The sequence below is a fragment of the Danio rerio genome, chromosome 23 (genome assembly GCF_049306965.1).
Source record: "Danio rerio strain Tuebingen ecotype United States chromosome 23, GRCz12tu, whole genome shotgun sequence".
Lineage (NCBI taxonomy): Eukaryota > Metazoa > Chordata > Actinopteri > Cypriniformes > Danionidae > Danio > Danio rerio.
In genome coordinates this window covers 31,473,313-31,488,746 of record NC_133198.1, presented here as the reverse complement: position 1 = coordinate 31,488,746, position 15,434 = coordinate 31,473,313, and the positions used below count along the sequence as shown (strand labels likewise).

General features: G+C 40.4%; 1 protein-coding gene across 35 annotated transcripts in view; it reads right to left on the bottom strand.

The window, feature by feature from the left end:
* huwe1 (HECT, UBA and WWE domain containing E3 ubiquitin protein ligase 1) overlaps window positions 1-15,434 on the bottom strand; it is a 78,700-nt gene that overhangs the window by 14,736 nt on the left and 48,530 nt on the right. For 26 of the 35 annotated variants that reach the window (XM_005162278.6, XM_001923865.8, XM_005162281.6 and 23 more), the window contains 9 exon segments: window positions 14,898-15,121; window positions 14,425-14,819; window positions 10,644-11,310; window positions 5,298-5,991; window positions 3,757-3,848; window positions 3,486-3,642; window positions 1,136-1,268; window positions 634-839; window positions 220-476 (listed from right to left, as the gene is read on the bottom strand). In XM_005162278.6, coding sequence (XP_005162335.2) covers window positions 220-476; window positions 634-839; window positions 1,136-1,268; window positions 3,486-3,642; window positions 3,757-3,848; window positions 5,298-5,991; window positions 10,644-11,310; window positions 14,425-14,819; window positions 14,898-15,121 — 2,825 coding nt within the window. 35 annotated transcript variants of the gene reach the window in all.

The following is a 15,434-nucleotide window of genomic DNA, read 5'->3' as shown; positions in this document are numbered from 1 at the left end:
ACAATGTTGTATTTCTTAAAAATTACAGTTTAAGTGAAAACCAAATCAGTAGGAAAACCATCATATTTTTGGAAGTTTGTCAGTGTTGACCCTGGCCTGTGTTAGCCTGCTAGTTATCCTCATTAAGACATATACAGGGAACAATAATCAACATGGGTGTGTGTGAGGGTGAGTACAGTCAGTAGCAGTCTGCCTGCTGTCAGTGCGGCCCATGCTAACCGTGGCTGCGCTGGCCGTGCCAGCGGGGGGGTTGTTGGTTGCAGAGGTACTGGGGGCAGACGATCCAGCCACAGCCACAGCAGCGGATGCAGCAGCAGCAGCAGCGGAAGAGGATGCAGATGAAGAGGGTGGGGGGGCCTGCTGTAGACGGCGTGCCCTCTGTCCCTCTCTCACCATCTGAATGATGGCGTCCGCTTCAGCCTCCAGCTGACGGACCGCAGCCTGAATACTACTGGCCGAGCCCAGACTGGTTGAACCTGGAGAATAAATGGAGAATGACTGACCTGTGAACATAATAGAAGCTCTCTGTATTGCTCAAAGGGACGAGACTCAATTGAAAGCTTCAATGCGAAGCGTGGAAATGTTCTTAAAGGATTAGAGGATGCCTCTTGTGTAAAAAAGAAAGTGACTTACTTAGTCTTCCTCCTGTCTGCTTGGCTTTCTTGTTAGCGCGCCGCGTGTCTTCTCTAAGCTGGATGATGACCTGCAGTACCCGCAAGAAAAACTTTTGCGTTGAGGTCTTGGAAGTGAGCGAGCTCATGCAGGGCAACTGAAGCTCCCGGCCACCTAACGTGCGCTTCTGAGCAGCAACAATCACCACACTCTCCGACCCGTCAAACCTACAAACGATTCAGACACAAGAACCGTTATAATAATGAACCTTTATTCGCAGTTTTTAACCAAAGTTAGCAGAAGCTAACAGTACTTGATGGTGTAAACAGTAACCATCCCCAAAAAAGAAAGCGGGATATTGACAGAGGAAAGATTTTTGTTAAGTTATTATTCCATGTACTGAAAGGATTTTTGTGTTATGGTTCCATCTACAATAATCCTGCTTGCTGAACATAAGACACATGTTTAAAAACCCTTAAATCAAGTTTTTATATAGTAGTATAGGTAGAAACATTCTCCTCACCTGCTGGTCATCTTGCCCTTGAGGCGTGTGGTGATGGATGGGTCATCATGAGAAGCATCAGGAGACTGAGCATCAGCCCGTGCTCTTCTCTGCTGCTCTAGATTATACTCCCTCAACTCAGCTAATAAAGTGCCTGAAAGAGACCAGATCCAAAACAGAGGGATTAAGCTTAGTAGTTTATTCGTGATAAACTCCAAATCAAGTAATTCAAAACTTTAATGGTGGTGAGGCACACTGTGGTTAGGAAAAGTCAAGGTTTTAAGACCGCCAAAATTTTCTTCAATACCGTTCCTATGGTATATGTTAGTTTTTTTTTTCTTTTAAGTTGTAAGTTTTTTTTAGGACAATAGTATCTCCTGCAGAAAAGATCTCCAAACACACGGTTTCAAGTTGAAAGAAATCTGTGTTTTTGAAATGAAAACAGCGGAAGTCTGTGATTCATTTGAATTATTTAGCCTGAAATGTTTGCTGCTCCAAAATATTTTAAATGTTGCTCAAATTAAAATACATTGTGTTATAAGGGGGAAAACTTTTTTGTTATTTACCCAGTCATTCAAAAGAAACATATTTTAGAGGTGTAATCATAATAACGTGATATTTTTATCCAAGGTTATCATATCGTCAGAATCTTATACCGGCCCATTCCTAGTGAAAACACAATTATGGTGCTCTTGACACAATCATTTACATTTGTGAGATCAGCTACAGTACGGGTTTCCACTCTTAGCCAAATGTCAAATTCCCTTACAGATTCACATGTACTAAAAAGCCGAATTTCCATTTTTAGCAAAACCAAACAGCTTGTGTTGTTTGATATTGTAAACTGTATTTTTTAACCGTATTAGTGTAATATATTTTATTACCAGTTGACAAGCAGGAAAAGATTAAAATGGCATGAAAAATACAAACATTACATAGGCAAAAGGTGAAACAATCCAATAAAAAAAGAATAATAAAATAAAAGAATAGAAAAAATAATTATAATAAAAATAATGGAAAAAAAAAAATCCATGATATTCGATGACTTGGAATAAAGTACAAATAAGTTGACTTTTACTGTTAAAATTCCATGATATTCCAAAAGTCCATGACCAGTGGGAATCCTGTATAGTACTATGTTAATGAGTTTAAACTTGATATTTTGGATCCTAAACTTTTCTATAAAAAAAATAATAATAATAAAATAAATAAATAAAGCCAGTCTACCCCAAAACAAATATGTCATTGTTTAGTTAAATTTCACTTTATTTTATAAGTTGTTATAAAAATGTTGGAAACCAGTAGCCATTGATAGTATTTTAGGCAATTCTTTACCATTTAAGTCAATAGTCCCTTTCACACATACAGACCTTTCTGGAAAAATATTGGCAACTTTCCAGAAAGGGGTCATGTGTGAACAGGCCCTTTTTGAAAATACCGGTAAATTTGTTTTGGCAATTTCCGAATAGAGAAGTATTGGTAATTTGCTGGAATGCAGCTCTGTAAAATTGCAGAAAAGAGTGCGTTCACGTTTAGAACTTGCTGATGTGAGATGTCTACTCCAGCCAATCAGAACTTTCAGACACATTCACATCTGTGCTATTTATGAAAATAAAGGCATTTGAATATTATTCCAGACGCATTTAACAGCTAGATGTTAGTCAGATAACGTTTCTATGTTCCTTCTTAATGCCAACTGTGGAAAATAGTAATTGATAAAAAAATTATGATAAACAGATGTTTCTTTAGCTTCAAGCTCTGCTTCAGTTGCCTGATGTGTGTGCACGTATAAGAGTGTTTTAGTGAACACACACATATTAGCACACACACATATTATGTACATCTCGACATGTGAAAGTGTTCCTCCATGTTTTCATCAAAGTTGTTTACAATACTTCCATGTAGAGAATTCGTAATGTAGTTTAATTTGTACACATTTAGCTGTGTTTCGCACGTCTACCTTTGGATGTCTTTGGGACAAAGCAGCTGCATGAATGCTAAAACTTTAAATAAAAGTTAAACCAACAATAAAACCGCAACCCCTATACAAATACAAGAGCAGCTGTTTAGAGGCCATTTCTGATTAATGATGTCAGAATTTGCTAGTATTTTGGAATGGATGTGTGAATGGTCTGTTCCGGAAAAAAAATCATCAACGCCCTTGCCTGTGTGAACATCACTTTTTTTTTTAACTTACCAGTTACGTCGTTCTGGAAATTTTCTGGATATTTACAAGTATAACTGTGAAAAAGGGGCTAAAGACTACCGGTTTCAAACACTGTTGAATATCTTGTTATTTTCAACAGAAAAAGAAACTAGTTTGCAGATCCTTTTAAAAGAAAATAATAGCACAAAATAATTTAATACTGACCGATTTGTTTGCAGAGAGTGTATCCAAGGTGACGTGCTCCGCTGAGCAGAAGTCTAAGCACAGTGTCTCGGGTCGGTGCGTCCCCTCTGGACAGCTGCAGCAAGATGTTGGCTGCGTCCTCCAGACCTTCCTCCGAACACGAGTGAGATGTCAGAACCTGGACACAAACCACAGGGGGTAAACTAATCAGACTGCTGAGAGGGGTCAAAGAGCCTGGGGTCAGCAGAAGCAGTCGTAAGGCAACATATGTGTGTGCACTATCATTAAATACCTCCACAGAGAGCTGCAGCTGCTTCTCCGTAAGTCCAGTAGAGGCCAGTTTAGATTCAATGTCCGTGATGCTTACTGCTGGCTTCAGTTTTCCTGGTAAAATAAGTGGATAAGCTGATTTGAAAACTGCATCAGAGGCCCAGTTGATTGGCGAGTAGCAGAATTATACAAAATAACTTTAACAAATTTTATATAAAAATAAAGTTAAAATAATAAATTTGTGTAAAATTTGTACATATTTTTTTTATTGTGTTTTATCAGGTTTGATATATACTTGCGGTAGAAGCTAGATAATTACTAAGGGTGTCACGATCCTCCAAATCCTCGATTCGATCACATTTTCGATTCTAAAGGCACGATTCGATTCGATTATGAATAATTAATTAATCTATGACGAATTAATTATTTGTAGCCTACCGTTTAAACTACCTGACCTGCATGGTCTTTGTTTTACCCATAAACAAATCATACAGTAAATGAATAAGGGTAAGTTACACATATAATTACCACCTGTCAATCACTTTTTTTGCGGGACTCGTGAATAGGCAGTGATCTGTGTCGTTATAATGGCGTCGGTAAAAAAGACGCACAACCAACAGGAACCAGCCAACAGTATCTGAGGTGTTCGCTAAAATGACTAAGTACAAGTGAGTGAAAGATTGAAGCAGTCCTCTGACTGCCTGGACCTGCTGTCTCGAGCGCATGGCTGTGTGTGCGTCTGTGTCTGTGTGGTCACGTGATGTGCATTTTCAGAGGTAGAGAGGAAGGAGGGCTGCTCAGAAATGCTACACGCCACAGTGGATGTCAAATCGTTGTCGTTCTAAAATGCCATTTAAAAACAAAGACAGTGTAAACAGGGCCTGAGTGTGTACTTTTTGTGAGCAGATTTGCAACGGTGGCGGGCGGAGGATCGCGATGCCGGTGTTGTCTATTGGACGAACCGTACGTAATACGTACATAGTAGAGCTTGCAAAACTGTGTTTTTTTTGTCGGCAACAGGAACGTTGTCAACATAACTCACTGGAAATCCAAAATGCTTACACACCGGCGACTTCATTGAAAGAGGAGAGGGTTTAAGTTCTGTCGACGGGTCTCCTGCTTCTGCAGTTTAACAAGCACTTCAACAAGCCTGTTTTTTCCCGCTTGGAAAGCCAAGCTGACGTGACATGGGGGCGTGGCAGCATCGACGATTCTATTTTTTGATTCGATAATCGAAATTGAGCATAAATTTCGATCGATTTCAATTTAAAATCGAAATCGTGACACCCCAAATAAATACACATCTTTTACCCACATCACATAAATAGTAAACTATATGCAATAAAACAAAACATTTTAGTTAATAAAAACGTTATTTTTTTATTTAAGGTGCAGTAGGTGATTGTCTTCAGAAACATTTTTTGTTGTGCTGGCTGAAAGTCTCTTCACATTCCAATAGTTATGATTAGATTATGATAGATAGGTAAGATTTCGTGATAACTTCAAATGCATATTCAATTTAACCATGTTTTCAAATGTTTCATCAGATCAATAAAGACTCACCAGCAATAATGCTAGAGGCGGTGGTGCTGCCTGCAACCACAGATATTGTAGCGGCTGGTTGAGATGGCGTTGTACCCACTGAACCGACTGAACCCTGCGCAGTGCCTGTAGCTGCCACCGCTGAGATGGTCCCTGACCCTGCTGTGGTTTGAGCAGCAGGTGCAGATGGCGTGGCAGTTGGGGTCTGAGGCACTGGATGGCTGGCTGGAACCTCCGTGGCCTTGTTGTCAGGCAGAGCGATGGAGATCAGAGACAGCAGACGTAGCAGTTTCTCCGTGAGGAGGGAACTACGGCGGATCACAGGGTGGGACAGCATATTCATCAGCTGGCCCAGCGGAGACGCCTCAAGGCTGAACAGCGCACCCTCTGTCTCGCCGACACCCCCTAGAGGGACAGTCTTCATGGAGGCCTTCCCCTTTCGGCTCACATTCATGTTGTCCAGCTTGACCAGGAGATCCCAAAAGTCGGTGGAGATGCCTAGGGACTGTGGTGTACCAGAGCAGGCGCTCAGGGAATTGTGGATAGAAGTGAGACTACTTGGGGTAGCAGAGGAGTTACTCTGGCTGGTGCCACCTGACCGACAACTGGCACTCATAGTCGGTGTTGAGCTGGCACAAAGACGAGTGTCCAACTCAGAGGAGGAGGAGGATAGGGGATCTTTACAGCGTTGTTGAGTGAAGTGACTTGGAAATACCTACAGGAAGTAACACAGAAAGTGGAATTAATTGCTTGTAATAAAACAGACTCGGACAAAAAAATAAGACAGATGTGACATTTTTGTATGCTCCCCTTCCCTTCTTTGACACATGAAGCAATTGCTTATCCAATGATCAATAAGATAAGGCTGGAAGAGCCATTCTACTGTTATCCCAACATATCATGCTTATTATAGTTTTACAAACACAAAATATAACATTTATTTTATAAAACATACTTCATAATTTTCATTTAATTCATTTAATTGCAATTTTTATGCCTTTATGTAATGATGGTGAAGTGCAGAGCTCATGCAAATACACATCAAAAGGATCAGCTGCTTTCTAGTTCTTATAGCTGTTATTTTGTAATGTTGTAGATGGCTTTAAGAGTGCATGTTTTATTCACAGCTATTTTGAACAAGCATGCAGAAAGGGTCTTTGTGTATTCAAAGCTTGTTTAAAAGTGGAAGTCCTACATTATGAACAAAATGCATATTGTTCCTTGCTGCTTGCTACTTCTTCCTTACTGGTATCTTGTTTCTTTTAAATGCTCTAAAAAAAATGCAGGGTTCCAACTTCCACATAAGTCCTTCATTTTGTCACAACACAAATCGATTAAGATTTATTTAAATATAAATAAATATAAATATTTAATTTATTGTTAACATTAATGTTTTTACAAATTTAAGTGGATTGAACAAAACAATTAAGTTGTTCACTTAAGAATAGTTTTTTCAACTCACTTTTAAATGAGTAGTTTAAACAAGCAGCAAAAGCCATTTTTTGAGTGTGGTCATGAGGCCTGTCACAATAATAAACATATTGACTTATCGCATAACACACGGGCATGATCGTAATCCTTTTGGATGCAATATATATAACAAATACATAAAACCTAATTCCAGTATTTCCTCCAGGATTTTTTCCAGCTAAGGCTGCAGGCCTTTTACACAGATCTTCCAACTACCTGTGGCGTTATTTCAAAGACAAATGTCGCAAGCGAAGTATTACAAGTCGATACCGATTTCATGTAATAAGAGCATTAGGCTTGGATGGTAATACAGTAATATGGTATACAGCGGGATCCAAAAATAGCAACAATGTCAGTTTCAATATCGTTATACAGTCATAAAAAACAATGCACTTATATAGGAGACAAGCATTAAATAATAAGTATTATTTATTTGATGCTTACAAATGTGTATGCGTGATTGTCATTACGGGACAGTGTGGAGGAGAGAGAGAGAGGGCACCAAGACAGCGTGTGTCACTTAGTGCTATCTCTGTCTGTCTGTCTGTCTGTCTGTCTGTCTGTCTCTCTCTCTCTCTCTCTCTCATTCATACACACACATACAGCATGCTCTCTTTTTCACACACACAGTCATGCTCGCTCGCTCGGGAGCGATCTTGTCAGACCAAGCGACCGCTCCCTTTTAAGTAACCGACCGCTCCCGCGCTTTATGCGAAAACACACACACACACACACACACACACACACACACACACACACACACACACACAGAGAGAGATAGATAGATAGAGAGAGAGAGAGAGAGTGGTGCTGTGCGTCTCTCCCTCTCTATCTGTGTGTGTGTGTGCGCGCGCAAAAGAGAGAGCGTCCCATGCACATCTCTAATACAAACAAGACAAACAGGTGACCACGAAGGTCGTATATATGGTATTCAGTTTCTGAATGGTTTAGGCACAAGCAAACCGTTTAGTGATGCTGTCTGAGCCTTACGTCACATTTTTTTATATTATGCACGGTATTACTGGACACCGGGGTAAAATAGGGAGAAGGTTTGACGGTATCAAAATTTGGATACTGCCCAAGCCTAACGAGCATGCAAATCTCTTTGCTTGTGTGCCAATTTCCTCTGTTCGTGCACAAAACTTTTGTTCAAAACCTGTTCTCGAACATATACTCAAGTGTGATTTAGTGCGTTAATGTAACAAGTATTAGGGGTGTCAAAATTAATTGATTCTTCGGTGCACCACGATGCAGATGAGGACAATTTGGTATTGGTTCAGTAATAATCATAACCGGTTACCATGTACAGACGTCAATTCTCTCATGTGTGCTATGTCGCGGTAGACTACTATGGCGAGGGAGGAGAGCGAGAGTAATTAAAACACTCCAAAAACTTAAAAACGCAGAAACTGCACAGCTCACTGCTTGTGTGTTTGCTGGACAGTCTTTCACTGACAATAAACAGCAGAAGCCACTATTTCACTTCGATTGAGAAAATGAAAGTAAACTCCATTTCTCTCTCACTGTGGACCTCTGACCGGTTGGCGTGACATTTCCTCTCCTCTCGGATGTTACAGCAATACTTCTGGATACAGACACGAGCGTGTCTGCAGAGCCAGTTTTCTCCACCGCGTCTATCATGGATCAGCTGTGATCGCAGATGCCGTTTATCAGTGTTTATCATCGGTGAACAGTGCCAAAGCATTAGAGCCAATCGCAGCCCTTTTAGTTGAGTGCATGACCAATCAAAGGGGTGTAAGAAAGAACTCGCTGGACAAGGCTCAGAAAGCGAGTGGGATATTTACATTTGTTTATTTGCTATGAATGCTCATGTTGTTCTGTACCTGTACTTGAGTTTTTAAATGTACAGTTCATATATTTGACTGCTCGTATTAAAGGATAAACTTGTATTACAAATAATATATAAATATAAATAAATGTATAAATTTTTCTTGAGCTGTAAACTAAAATATAAAATTGTGTATGGAAAGCATTGTCAATGCATCATGATGCTCAGATATCGAATTGAACTGAATCGTTGGCATGGTAACCGAACTGTGAGACCAGCGTAAGGTTCACACTTCTAACAAGTATGTCTCCATCATTTATTAGATTTGCTATATAAATTTACATTTACATTTAGTCATTTGGCAGACGCTTTTATCCAAAGCGACTTACAAATGAGGACAAGGAAGCAATTTACACAACTATAAGAGCAACAACGAATAAGTGCTATAGGCAAGTTTCAGGTCTGTAAAGTCTAAGAAGGAAAGTATTAGTAGTATTTTTTTTTTTTTTTTTGGGTACAGTTAGTGTGATATCCAGAGAGGCAATTGCAGATTAGGAAGTGAAGTGGAGACTAAATAGTTGAGTTTTTAGTCGTTTCTTGAAAGTAGCGAGTGACTCTGCTGTTCGGATGCAGTTAGGGAGTTCATTCCACCAACTGGGCAGATTGAGCGTGAGCGTTCGCGAAAGTGATTTCTTCCCTCTTTGGGATGGAACCACGAGGCGACGTTCATTCACAGAACGCAAGTTTCTGGAGGGCACATAGATCTGCAGAAGTGAGAGCAGATAAGAAGGAGCAAGGCCAGAAGTCACTTTGTAGGCAAACATCAGAGCTTTGAATTTGATGCGAGCAGCAACTGGCAGCCAGTGCAAACGGTCTAGCAGCGGAGTGACATGTGCTCATTTAGGTTCATTGAAGACCACTCGTGCTGCTGCGTTCTGGAGCAGCTGAAGAGGCTTGATAGAGTTAGCTGGAAGCCCCGCTAATTTATGAATGTCTCCAATAAACCTCCAAAGTGGCTTTAAAGCATCCTTAAGTAAAGTGAACCATAAACTCCAGCAAAATAAAGTCACTGTCTGCAGAATGGTAGACCTTTATCCCTAAATAAAGTATAATTATGGAAACTGTGTTTATCTGTGTTAACTTAAAGCTACATCGTGTTTGCTGGCCTCAAACATTGCACAGTCCTGTCAGTCAGTCAGTATGTAACCTTAAAGGGTTAAACAAAGGGTGCGTTACAGCTCTACTACGATTACAGAAAAGTTTGCTCTGTTATAATTAACTTACATTTTAATACGTTTTGTCGTAATTATAAACCTCTATTAAAAAAAAAAAAAGCAGCAACAACTGAAGGTTTTGAATGAGAAACTGTAATGTAGTCTTGACAGGAATAAATTTTGGTGCGAGGCTCCGCCATGGAAGAATATATGTAGCAGAAATCATAAATTCTAGCAACATTTTAGCAGATTAAACATCTCTATCTCAATTGAAGGTGTCCGTGTCTAGATGGTTAAATAAAAACCACTGTAGTATTTAATATAAATTGCTTGAGTATATTTTCATGTGGGTGTGTGTCAACTGAAAACAGATCTGGTAACAAATATCGCATCCTGTTATTTTTTTACTTTGCACTTTTTCATTTATTATTATTTATTTAAGATATGCGTTAATATTGTATTCAACTGTAAGTATGATGATATTATATTGTCATTCTAGCATTATATAATGAGTGGCATAAAATGACCTTAAAATTACAATAATATTGTTTATCGCAATAGATGCAAAATATCAAAAACTGGTGCAAAATATCAAAGAACAAAAAGTAGATGATCGAGACAGGCCTAGTCATGAACAGTCTCTGGCATTTAAATGAACATGCAAGGTGTTTACTCTACAAGGTGTTTGCCCATCATTACTCTAGACATTAACATAACCAATATTTAAATTGTACTAATACAGGCACAGTAATCTGTCATTTTATTATCCTTTTTGCTATTATTATTTTTTATAATGAGCTCTCTAAAATAGGTGCATGTGCTGCTTGGCAAAATAATGCTAGCTATTTCACTATACAGCAAATACACCCTTCATTTAAAGGTGCTCAAGCTTACCTTGGCCAATTGGATGAGGGTGTCCAGTACATGTCGACAGACCACCGGCGCAGCCTGTGGATGGATGTGAACAGTTGACCCACCTCCCCCTGTACACGTCATTCCTGTTCCTGACACTCCACCTGTGAGTCCTCCTGCGCTCACACTCCCTCCTGCTGAATGCCTCTCTGCGTGTTTCCTGCCTGATACTCGCTGGATCTGAAAGATGTTGGTTCTGCATCCAAGAGCTGCGTCCATTGATACAGACAGCCAGGAGAGCTGACTGGAACTCCGTGACTCCACCCTGTTCAGCAGCTCCAGAGAAGAAGAGGACGAGGAGGACGATGACGAAGAAGCTATAGCCGACTGGGAGGATGAAGAACAACCCTTTCCTCCACTGGATGAGCCCTGGCCTAGTGAGCGTTTGCCACGGGACTCCTCCAAGCGTGCAGTCTCCAGGCACAGCTCGCTCTCACTGCTGCGCTGCAGGATGGACAGGAGACTGCGGATGACCCAGCCACGCGTCTGAGAGTGATAGCACAAGTTACGCAGCACTCGGTGAAGGCGGCTGGTGTTGAGCTTGGGCTCGTCCACAAAAAGCAGCACAAGAAGGCAGGACAAGGCCTCGTGGTCCAACAAGAGACGCCCCCGCAGGCGCAGGAGAGAGTCAACGTTTGAACTAGAGGGTCTAGAATTACAAACAAACAGAAGAAGAGATTTTTAATTACAATGTGAGAGCTGTAAGGGTGTATATTTTAGCTCCCACAACTTCCTGAATGAAATTGAATTAAATCCAGTCAATGGATGCCAGTCAAAGGAGGGAAAGTCTAAGAAGACTAATTAACATATTATTCAATATACTGATTTTATTACTTAATCCATAATCATTATGAGAGAAAGGGTTTATAGTTTGGGATGTGTATTAAATCCAGTTTGAAGCCATAACATCTTTAAATTAGGGCTGTAACGATACACCAAACCCACAATTCGATTCGAATCACGATTTTTGACCCACGATTCGATTCGTATCACGATTTTTTTTTTTCGTGTGGGGTGGGGAAAAAAAGATTTTTAAAACTATTTTTTATTAAATAGAATTATATAATTTTTGTTTTCTTTGTAACAAAATACTTTTGAAAAACCAAACAGAACTAAACTCCATTGTGTTGGTGGTTCAAGCATGTTAAAAATTCTTTTTCAATCAAGTTCTCTTACATAGAAAAAGTAAATTAAATGGCTTGGATGCTCATTTCGGTTAATTTTGCTTACAGACAACCGCCGCTCATTAATCGGTTATTATAATAACGGTTAACTGGTCAGATTACTATTAATTTTATATTAAACAAATTGACGTGTCTATTTTGTGTCTGACACATTAAATATTGCATTTTAAAATAGGCTACTGATTTATTTTTAAATGATAGCATATTAATAACAGAACAGAACAACAGAGCATCTTCACGCACCTGCAGTGTTTAGCACAGAAGAGCAGAATAATTTAAATAAAATGAATAAAATAAATAGGACTGCCCTAAATTATTTTCATTTAAATAATTAATTTAGGCTATATTACAAAACGAAAATACTGACTGATTCTTTTTAACAACCGGCATAGGCTGTTTTTTTCCAATCATGTTTTTTCTTCCGTCAAATAAAAATCGCAGACTTCCTCAAATTGCCCGCTCCACGGAAAAAATACGCATTTATTTAATGTCCCGCTGTTATTATTATTATAACAAAACCTTTTACATTTTAATAGAAATCATTATTTTAAAGAATATGTCCTGATGGTTTCCTCTCTCTCCCTCGCGGGTCAAGTGCGCGTGCTGCATGATGAAAAGACAACAACAACGCGCGCATATGTAGACTTTTTGTAAACCGTTTTGTTGTTTAAATCTGCTATTGCATTAATGTGCATACATGCTTTATAAGCCGAAAACAAGGCGCATCTCACTGCCTTTATGTTGACAAGGAAAAAAGAAGAGAAGAAGCGCGGTCCTCTTATGAAACGACTGAATCAGCTGGGTATCGATTGTGCATAAGTGTTGCTGTCTGTGTTGTTACAATTGTAATATTTAATGCTATTGTTATACTCAAGATTTGTACATTCATACAGCTCTGGATAACTTAAAACAGCGATTAGACCTTCAGAGCGGCGTTAATGCGTCCTGAAGTAAAGCGAAACGGCTATAAATTTCCAGCAAGATAGAGTGATTATATACAGAGTCATATACCTTTATCTATAAATAAAGTATAACTATAGAAACTGTGTTCATCTTAACTGAAAGCTTCGTCCTGTTTCCTGGCCTCACGCATCGCGCTGTCAGTCAGCACGTAACGTTAACTCTCAAAGGTTCAAACAGAAAGCGCACAGCACGGTTACAGAAAAGTTTCCTCTGCAGAGGAGTCGGGGCATCTGGTGAACGCCCATCCCTCTCTGCGCAGCCACATTAACAACAATGCTTTGACAGCACTGGCAATGTTTCTGCCGTTGTCGATTGCCAAGAGGGGTTAAGTTGGTTTTGTTTTTGATATTCCTGACACATTCAGACAGTCCCTTACTAAGAGCTCCGTGCAAGCTCTCCCGGTTAAACGCTAATTGCGAGGGCTTAAATGGAGCAGTGCTCGTAATGTCGAGCGGAAAAAAAGTGTTTCCTCACGTTCTTCTTCAACTAGCTCAACTTTTGCAGGCATGCGTGACGTTATTGGAAAGGTAGTCACGGGGTGTGTCGCGATTCTCCCTTATCACACCGTGACACAGGATCGTAGATCTGAGAAGCAAGCTGCAGCTCTTTCAGAAACTTAATATTTACTGAAAAACATTACAACAGTGGTGTTCCAAACACGTTTGTCTTTTTCAACACAAAAGAAGAAAACTGGATACCTGTAACCACTAACATCCATAGTATGAAAAAGCATTGAGGTTTGTCTGAGGTAAAAGTCTACCAAAATGTATATTGGGGTTGGGCGATGTCGTCCTATTTGGCATCGTACGTTGCCTAATGTGAAAAACTCCTATGGACGATGGCCCCGGTGAATTCATTATTTATGTATAATTCATAACAAATTAAATATTTGTAGCTTACCATTTCAACTACCTGTTCCACATGGTTGTTTATTTACGAATCAACCACCAGTATCTGAGATTACTACTGAAATTACTAAGTACAATTGTGAATGGGAAAGATTAAAGCAGTGTACTGACGCGGTGACACATTACCTGATAGATTCAAAAGACTGTAGAGTTGTTAGATAGAGATGAGATTAATTAAATATCACGATTAACAACTACAGTGAGACGCGATCCAGTGGTACATCCTTGATAAACTGCCCGACGGGCACTGTTCTCTGGGTTTTGTGTTTAAAGCACTTGCTGACTTCTGGAGCTCAGACGCGCGAATACACTGCAGCATGACAAAGTGTGTGTGTGTGTGTGTGGTCACGTGATGCGTGTTTTCAGTGGTACAGTGTGGAAAGAGATCTTTTCAGAAATGTTAGATGAAAAGCCAGTGTTGATGTGAATCAATTTCGTTGTAAAATGCCAAGATGAATTAGTGTAAACAGGGCCTAAGTGTGTATTTTTTGAGAGTGTGTTCCTGCTCTACAGGGGCGGAGGATCGCAATGCCAGCTCAGCATCGTGATGTCTATTGACTGAAATAATGCAATTACACTGACTTTAGTAAATGTAATCTAATTACACAAATTTAAAATGTAATTCGTTAAATTACTTCGTTCCTCAAAAATGTCATTAGAGTACAGTAACACGTAACTGTGGAAAGCTTTACACCCAACTTTGCTCACCTGCTATGATTGGCACTCCCTCCCATTTGAAACGTCCCTCCTCTTTGCACAGCCAGCCGGGTGTACTGTACCCCACGGTTGCCCCCGAGGCGGCTGGTGAAGGCGGGAGAGCGTAAGATGGCAGACAGAGCTGAAGAGGAGCTGTGACCGAATAAGCGCTCGTGCATCAGTTGTCTCTGTCTGGCCTCTTGTTCCCTTCGCAGTGCTGCAGCCTCTGCTGCAATATCTGGAGGCATGACCGCTAGTACACTGTCCTCCATGTCTTCCAGAACGGAGCGCCGCAGCTCAGAGGGCAGGGTCTGGATGAATGTGACTGGGTCCAGAGGTTGATCACCCTGTGTGGGTTGCTGGGATAACTCCCGACGCTGCTGCTCTGCCCGCTGCTGGGCCAGGACCTGATAACAAATCATCACACATCAAATTTCCGGAAGATTTTTTTCTGTTCAGACAAGTATAGAATTGTGCACTCTTACCTCTTCCTGAATTGCAGGTGGGAGAGCTGCTAAGAATTCAGGGCTGACTTCGGTCACCCCTGGCCCTCCTCCTAGCACAGCACTAGCAGTGGTTGTCAGAGTGGAGGCGACAGGAGGTCGAGAAGGAGGTCTGATTCCCAGTTGGTTCTGCAGCACCTCCCGACGAATGTCTTCAGGCAGTGCTGCCAAGAAAGACGGGTCCACGCCTTCAGGTAGACTGATGCCTAAAAGGATGTGATACAAACATGTGTAAAGACCAGAACACACCAAGCCAAAATCAAAAAACTGGTCCCATCTGGACCAAAAAGCTGCATGTGAACACAGCAAATGGTTGACAGTCGCTCAAATTTTGGGTGTACACACAACTATGTAAAGTTGCATCTTTTATACACTATGTCAGTTTGCGTTTATTGAAAAGTAAGAAAGATCAATAAATCCATATGGACAGTTCATTAAAAGTGACATCACGTCTTCAGTTTCAGGCTCAGGCGCGCTTTGCACTCACTTGACAAACATACCGCGCCAAAGCCCAACCGA